Genomic DNA, 8713 nt, shown 5'->3' on the forward strand with positions numbered 1-8713 from the left:
GGCTTTGGGGCTGCCCCCCGGGCTCTTCTGAAAAATGCACTAATTAGGGTTGGTTTTTTTTTAATTTTTGTTTTTCAAGCCGAGTTGGAAGCGTTCTGTGCGAGCTGGGCTTGGTTTCCAGGTACAATGTGGTCGTGCGTGATCATCAGCCCTGAAGAGGCAATATTTCCAGTCGGGATTGTGTGAAAATGTGTTTAAAGAACAGCTGGAGACAAAATCCGGTGACCAGGTTAATATTGGGAAGTGTTTGAAGAAGCCCTGATTTACTCCTTAGCTTAGCTCCACTTTCTCTTTTTCCCCCAGGAGAAATTAAATTATGAATACTCTGCGGCTGAACATCCTTTTGGATTTCAAGCCGCTGTTAGCTGCTATTTAGAGAACTTGCAAACCTGCCAGACACACATATCTGACATCTTTACACATTACTCGCGATGTCTCGTTATTTGACATCCAAGAAGATGCCGCAGCCGGAGGACGAGGATGTTCCCGGCAGCTTGGCAGTGGAGAGGCAGAGGATCTGTGGCAAGTGTCCCAAGTTCCAGGCGAAGCTTGATTTTCCTTGTCCGTGCTGTGGAGCTATTCTTAATGAAGTGGATTTCACTTTTAAACCCTTGACTACTTCTGTTTGCACATTTTTACTCCAGAGTAAGGGATTAAAATAACAAAAAGAGTGTCCAAACAGGAGTCTCAAGCTACCGATTCCTTATTACCATATATCTTACACCATAACGGCTTTATTTCTGGATAGACAAACACTAAACCTTTTCAGAAAGATATGATGTCAAGGTTCTGAGTTAACTGTTCTGTGAAAATAACACCTTTACTGTAACTTTTCCAAATGGTAGTAACTAGCATTTGGGCTGTAACCTAAGAAATAATATGAGGTTACAGGCAAGGAATTGTTGTAGGAACATAAATCACCTTTTAATATTACTTTTCTGACAACTTAAACACTACAGGAAGAAAAGAAATGTCATAGCAGTCTTCTTATCCACTTTTCAGGTGGAAAGCATTTAATGCAACAGCAGAAACATGAAACTTTTTTTTGAACGTTGAGGAAGAATTCATATCTCTGTGCAAGACTGTACATATTGGGGGAGGGAACCGTCTGTACTGGTCTAGCTCAAACACCATTCTTCTTCTGAGCTGGAAGGGTTATGGAAATATTTCAGTGTCAGAAGACATAGGTTGTCTGGTGAAGGGTGTATCCTAATGTGGCACACCCGGTCCAGGTGTGAACATACCTGAAGATCAGACACTGGCAGCGTTGCTTTTTGCCTTCCCAGCAAAGCCAGGAGGAGTTCAGGCTTTGTGGCCAATACGTTTAGTTGTCGGCCTCCAGTTGTTCCAGCCACTGGTGGAATTGCTGGTTTTGGTGATGGGGCTCGTACTGGGACAGAGTATTTTTATGGGGATTTAAGAAAATAGCAGTTACTGTAAGATTAAAAATATGGTCACAAGGACTGGCAACACAAATATTATTCTACTGCGTAAATGCTGTTAAGTAATAGGAACCCGAGAATATCCACATGCTTTAAATGTGTTAAGTGTGTTGCGTGGCAGGAGGCCAACGCTCAAGTCTCCAGTCATCTGGGAAGTGTAAGTGGCCTGTCTTAATTCCTACCACTTTTTAAACTGTTTGGTTTTCTGTAATAGCTGCGGGGTTTCGGAGCAGGGTATAGCATAAGATCAGGTGGCTGGGTCTCAGTTGCCTTGTTTAGACTTGCTACTGCATAATCCTTGATCTTATAAGAGAACTCTTCCGTGCATGAGTCCAACCGCAGTTATGATATCCATGCATGGTTTTAAATACCATGTTAAACCTAATTTTTCAGACATGGTTTTAAAATACCGTGTTCAATCTTTCAATTTTTTTTTTTTTTTTTTTTACATCTGACATTTTATTAATCTTGAAATGGGCATTTTGGGATGAAGCTTAATAAAATGTGTTAGGTTTTTGTTACTGTGTTTACGAATGATGGTTGAAAGTTCATGCCTAACGCTTGCCTAAGTACAGTGTGTGCTTTGATATTTCTCCCTTTTTAGTGGGTGGTAAGTCCCTACATGGCTGCAGAGTACAAGAATGGGAAACCTTACTTGAAACATTACTCACAACTTTTTTTTTTAACTTTAAAAATTATTTTCAAAGGCGGCTACAAAGTCTAATACCTTCACCAGTATCAGCTGAATACATCTAATAGGCTACGGTCAGTTCTCAGTGTATGAATGCATGTTCTTTTTTTATCGTTTATTTGGTTTAGGTACAATGATGACAGTTCTCTTGAGAGGCAGCTGGTTTCTGCAGAAAACTTGTTCCAGCACCGCAGATACCTGAAGTCTCACGAAAGGAAAAAGCAGGTTTCTCGATGACTAGCAAAGTGAGTCCGAACTTCACAGTGAAAGATGTTCAATGACAACAAACTTTGTGAAACTCCATCAAGATTTGAAAGTAGTTTGATGGATAACGAGGGTAGCTCCAACCAGTCACATTGCAGAGAGGATGTGTTGCCAGCCCTTCCAAGCCCTGTCCTCCTGTGTATGGAGTGAAGAACATCAAAGATCCCAGCCACAAACATCAGGCCTTTGGGGACTGTTGTTTGTGAGATAATAAATAACTTTTTTCACTTCTAGGGGGATGCTCTTATACCTCAGTATTTACTTCTTCCTGTTTTCTGAATTTGCTGTGCATCTGAGATGTTCCAGATGGTCTTAGAAAATTTCAGCATTTCTTGTTACTGGTTCTACATCTGGCTTTAAATACTAAACAGGTGAACCTACTAGTATAGTACTTTTTTTTTTTGTTGGTTTTTTTTAAACAGTGATTTGCTCTGGCTTTTTTCCTTAATAGCTAGCTGATTTAGGACTCCTCTGTATGAGGAATTATTAACCTTCAGAGGACTTAAATTGTCATGAAAATGAATGGGAACTCAGCTGGTTTTTGTTAGCAGGAAGTTTCAAGGAATAGTATTAGTTAATTCTGCATTGTTGTTAAAATTTTCTTCTGTTTTGTAGTAGTTAGCCTTCTAAGTAAATACTGACATTTCAAAGAGGATGGATATTTTAACAGGAACAAAAAATGTCCAGAATTATTATAACCAGCTACAATCAAATATTTTTAAAGGTCAAACCCAACCCTCCCTTGCTTCAAAATTTAAGCCGAACTGTACTATGATGTTTCATTCTGGGGATGTTGGGGATGGGAGTACCCTACATTTGCTTTGTGCAAGTTTCTCACGCTTTCTGTCTTTGCTCAGGAGTATTAAATAACACAACTGTTTGGACACTGTACGAATCACTTGTTAGTCTGATGAGCTACCTAGATCAAGGAGACCTTTGAGCTCTTCTGGAATCTCAGTCGTAAGTGACTTCTTATTCATTACATTATCCTGAAGTTAGTTGCATAGAAAGCAACGTTATGTTTATGTTTCATGAGTAGAGTGTTCAGAATCTGGGCTAGTACCATTAAAGAAAGTACTGTTACTTTATTGGCATGATGTTGAACATGAAAATCAGAGTTTTGGTCTTAAGTGCAAATAAATTGCTTGGTTGACTTTACCCCGTAGCAGCTTGCTGGCACCTCAGCGTAACTGGCAGTCTCCGTCTAACACAACCTCAAACTACAATGCTACAGTGACATAAATCTGGAGTGTTGCATATTTGTCAAGAGCTAATGAATGCAATGAGACCACAAAGTATTTTTCTTTCTTGGAAGTCTAACTTCTCTTCTGTAAGCAATAAATATAAGCAAGCATTGTACAGTTAATGTCTTATTCACACTGCCTGTATTTATTTCTTTGAATTTGGCAGGTTCCTTTATGAGATTGGAAATAACTGTGGTATCAAGCATCCGTCTGGATGCAGAGGGCTTTTCACAGAGGATATTCAGCACTGGTAAACGGATTTGCGGATTTGCATGGGGTAAAAACGGAGGCAGAAATAAACTTCTGAAATTGAATCTCGGTCCAGGAACGATGGCTTCTCAGCTGTATACACATGCTCTCAATATCTCCCGAATAGAGAATAGGAGATTGTGCATAAATGGAACACCGTGGATTTGGCATCTCCTGGAAGAATGTGTCGAGAATGCGTGGGAGTACTGGAGCGTTGTCATAGGACTGATTTCCATTGTCTGTTTTCTGTTTGCTGCACTACCGTAAGTTTAAAGTCTTAAGCAGTCCTCAGATTCAAACATGAGTAATATTGCCTGCAGCCTTTCTCAAAAGCTGCCTTTTAAAAAAATTTTATCTTGTATATGTTTCTCTATCTGCATAATACAGATATAATATGCCAGAGAAGCGTGTTGTTCATGTTTGCAACAATATTTGGTGGTTGACAAATGAGCTTGATGTACTGTTCCGTTGTACTGACTTGACACTAATCTCTGCCACTTAGAGCAAATGAGAATAAATCACCTCTTCCTTCTTATCTCCTCCACCCTGAGATGTGCGTGCACACGCAGGCACACTTGCAGCAGAAGCTGGCGCGGTGTTTATTTAAGCCACATGCCATGTCCCCAGTACTGTTGTGCTGGCTCCTGCCAGTGACATTTGGGTTGAGAAAAGGTCGGAAGCAGCACGTGAGTTAGCGCTTCAGTAGTGCTAAATCAGTTGCTGTTTGGTCCCTGGCACTGGGTTCGGGTTTCAAATACGTAGGGAGGAGATGACAAAGGAAAAGTAGAAATGCTCCCAGCAGGTGGAAATGCCTGAAACAAAATGGGATTGACTCCAAAGGCTGTCCCCATACAGGGATATAATTTACTGAACTAGTAAAAGGGCTGTGGAAATCAAGCAAAATAAAACCACTCTCAGTCAGCTGTGGAGCTTCAGAAATATTAGTTGAAATATTAGTTGAAAGGGGGACTTTACATTAAAACTGTCATCTTAGTGAGCATGGAATTCATCAAGATAGGTCTAATGGACTCACGTTTGGGATTGCTTCGTAGTCCCCATTGTGAATCTGAATAACAGTTCTCCAATTTAGAGGCATAAGTGTAGTTGTCAACTGCACTGTCAGAGGCTTTGTTTGTTCTTAGCCCTTCTATGATAAATAACAGGTTTTCTTATTTCAGTGTTTTAAAGGCAGGTATTTATAGCAGACAAATAAAAAATGCTTATGACATAGTTCTGGTGTCCAGAAAATAGTATTTCAGTGCAGGCCACAAAAAAGGAGCACATGCAAGCAGTAATGAGGTTGTGATTGAGCCTTTTGTGATGTTAGAGTAAGACATGGTGAGCTATAGTGATCCTGAGTTCTTCAAAAGCTAAGTGGAGTATTGCTGTGATAGGTCTCTTGTGGTTAGAGTTTTAATCTTTTCTTTGGATTTTGAAAAATGTACTTCTGAGCTTATTAAACATTTTTTGCTTACGCTATTTTACAATTACTTCTGGAATTTGTGCCAGTCAAATTTACATTGCCTGTCAGAATGGAAGAGTGGATCAAGCGCTGTCTTTGGGCTTTCTGCTGTGTTGGATAGCTGGAGATCTTACAAATTTTGTAGGCTGCTATTTAACAAATCAACTGCCAATCCAGGTAATCTGTCAATATTCCTACTTTTTGATTTATTCTTTTCAAACTGTCTCTTTAAACTCTAGGTTAACTTAATATTGCACAGTGAAGTATGTGCTGGGAAAGAAAATGGTTTTGTGTTCTGTTCACTCATCCACCATCCATAAAAAAGTCATAGTTTCCCAAATATTTACGTTGATCTTGTTCTGTGTTATAGGAATGATTTCACACTTGTAATTAACATTTGGAGAGACTCACTGGGTGTTACTCAGTGATTAATGACGTGGGGAATTTGCAGTTAAGTTTCAGCTTCAAAGTAGGCTTGCAGAGCAAATAGGGCTGGAAGGAATTTGGGGTGTTTAGCTTGTAACAGATCAAGCTGGAGGTGGACCCAAGGGTAGACAGAGTTGTCTTCTCTTTCACAGCTTAGCGTGTAGCACTAACCATCCAGCTCCCCAGTATGAAAAGGGGAAGAGAAAAGGTCAGTTTTGTCTTGTTGAGGGAAGAGGCTCTGAGTAAGATTAATAGCTTCCAAAGCTGGGAAACTAGGTGGAGCAGACTTGAGCTTCTGGGCAGGAAGGATTTCTCAGTCTGCCCAGGTAGGAATTTGTGCTGTGCCTCCTGGAAAATGAGCAGCTTTTGTGATTGTGTCAGCAGGTCCCCGTTGCGTAAGCTTTACACTGTGTTCATCTGCAGCAGCCTAACCTGCTTTGTACTGGAAACTCTTTATTTTTTTCTTTTTTGGCAGCGCTTTGGTATTTGTCATTCACATTGTGATTATGAAGCAAAATTTCCGTGCAGTTAAGGTTGGATACTGACCAAGCAAATGTATCTTCTCTTTCAGGTTGTCACTGCCATTTTTTATGTTAACATGGATATAATTATGATCTCACAATTTGTCTACTACAAGCTCAAGAATCAGCAGATGACAAAATGTAAGGTTTTGCAACAATTTAAATCTTCTCCATGATGTAGCACACTCTTTACTTTGATATCTTCTATAGCATTTAAATACATTTTTGTCAGAGGGATGAAAATACAGAGTGCACCGGTGCAGGTTGAAGTTGTTAGGCCTATTGCCTCCGATTTTCTCAGGCTCTTGTGAAAATCCTGCCCTTTCTCTTCTCTGCCTTTCTGCCTTTCTCTTTGCTTTCCCAGATAATATCTGTAAATATTTTCCATGTAGTACTTTCAGTTTATATAGACATACGAAATGCAGTAATTTTGTGGAATCTGGTTCCATAGTTTAACTTCCTCCATGGTTTTACTATCTGCTTACAGCTACCCAAATATATGTATAAATTGAAAGGAAGCATTATTTCTTTGTGTGGTTCAGTTAGTTTCCCCCATGTTGATTGAAACCTGACTTTATTTGCTTATAGCATAAAATATCTTGCCATCTTCGTGTGTCCTGTTTTGATACATACAGTTAAAAAGCACATTCAAGGGGAATGAAGTTACTTGAGTTGTGCTTCATAAAATCCTGGCAGTAGTTGTGGTATTCAGCCTGCCGATGGACTACTGTTTTGACTAAGTGGCGGACAGAAAGCTCTCTTCACATTGTATCAAAATAAAAAACATTAACTCATCAATCTAAAAAAAAAGGAAATTATCAAAGAACATCATGGTGCAGCAGAGGTAACAAAAAGCTGAAGTAAACCAGATGCCTGCCCGGCAGACTAAATAGGGATAAAGCAGATTCATTCAATATGGAACTGATAATAAACCTGGAGATAGGTCAGTGCTGAAGAGATTTCCTTCCTGCTGCCTGCCCTTGGAAACGAACACGGGCTTTTGTGCGTTTAACTGCCAGTGTCTGTTTCAGCTCACTGGTTTGCGTGGCTGGGGAGGGAGGAGTGGTACCGTGATTACAGCCGTGCGAGAGGCTTTTCCATACCCAGTCCTGGAGCAGTTACCCCAGACAAGTTGGTCAGTTTTTCTGTGTTATTAAGACTACGGGTCTTTAGAGTAGGCTTACTAATGCCGTACAGCAGTTTGTTCCACTGGTGACAGTGACCGCAGGACTTTACCAGCATCTTGTAGGTACAGAAAACGCAGCTCCCGAGTTCTGTAGGCTTGTCTGCGTTTTGCATATTGTCTTGTAGGTGTCTGTGGAGACTTGCTAGATGGAGTCTGTGTCTTTGAATATGTGAGTCTTGGTGAGGCTTGATATCGAGCTAACCATGGACATAGACACGGGTCCAGCACAGCACTTAGATGATGTATTTATCGGTTTTTTGTTAATTGAACTTTCAAATATCCTTGCTTTTGCAGTTTTTAATCAAGATGTGTTGAAAGAAACTGTTACATTCTATTCTACTTATCAGTTTTCTGTTTACCAGCTGTTATTTCGTAGTAAACTATTAGGAGCTAACATAAGAGATTAATCGAGCACAAAAGTTTTCTCTCTTGGTAGAATTGTCTATTTAAGCAGTTCCCTCCTGTTCCTGCACTGCTCCCCTCCATTGTTGCACAAAGACAGAGCACAACTATGATAGTGAGCAGGGATGGGCACAGAGCCCAGAAGGAAGAGGTGGGCTTACATTGCTGCCAAGAAAAAGATACATGAAATTGTACCTTTAAATTTACGTATTTATATTGCAAACAAAAAGTAACCTCAAATCAACATCAGATGTTATTTTTTAGCTAATTCGTTTGTACGTCATTCTAGGCAGCAAAAGCCTGAAGAATTTCTGTATAACCTGGATCATGGTGTGGATAGGACTGTGTGTTATTTTACTCTGCCTGCTGTTACTGAGAAACCAAGACCGGAGTACAGGAATCGAAAGAAGTAATGTAAGTTCTTGCCTGCTTCCATTCCAAAAAAATCCGACCCAAAAGTGTCTTGAAAAGATCTGAGCTTTAAAGAAATTTGGATGATGTTTTTAACAATGATTTAAAAATCATAGACATGGCTCAATGTGAATGTTTTGACTACAGAAAATACACTGCAAAATAAAGAAGTTATAAAATTGCTACTTTTAGCAGCTTCCTGTGTTTCGGGCTTGTTCTGTCCCTCGGGTCATTAGGATGTGCTGCTCTGCGATAGACCATGTGTACGTGTTGTCTTTCTGCTTGTGTCAGACTCTATAGACATCCATGTAGAGACTACAGAGTCCAAGCGAAATCAATAAAAGTGGAAAACTACAATTGTACCTGCTGCTGCTGTCATTTCAGCAGGCAAGCTCCAAGGCCGCTCTCGCAATTC

General features: G+C 40.0%; 1 protein-coding gene across 1 annotated transcript in view; it reads left to right on the forward strand.

Annotated features, from left to right (window-relative positions):
- Positions 1–3971: 3971 nt before the first annotated feature.
- LOC104461966 (lysosomal amino acid transporter 1 homolog) overlaps positions 3972–8713 on the forward strand; it is a 12160-nt gene continuing 7418 nt past the window's right edge. The window contains exons 1-4 of the mRNA XM_010073758.1: positions 3972–4153; positions 5400–5529; positions 6350–6440; positions 8177–8301. Of these exons, the coding sequence (XP_010072060.1) occupies positions 3972–4153; positions 5400–5529; positions 6350–6440; positions 8177–8301 (528 nt within the window). The remainder of the gene's footprint in view (positions 4154–5399; positions 5530–6349; positions 6441–8176; positions 8302–8713) is intronic.

This window comes from Pterocles gutturalis, unplaced genomic scaffold (assembly GCF_000699245.1).
Source record: "Pterocles gutturalis isolate BGI_N339 unplaced genomic scaffold, ASM69924v1 scaffold2771, whole genome shotgun sequence".
NCBI classification, from domain to species: Eukaryota; Metazoa; Chordata; class Aves; order Pterocliformes; family Pteroclidae; genus Pterocles; species Pterocles gutturalis.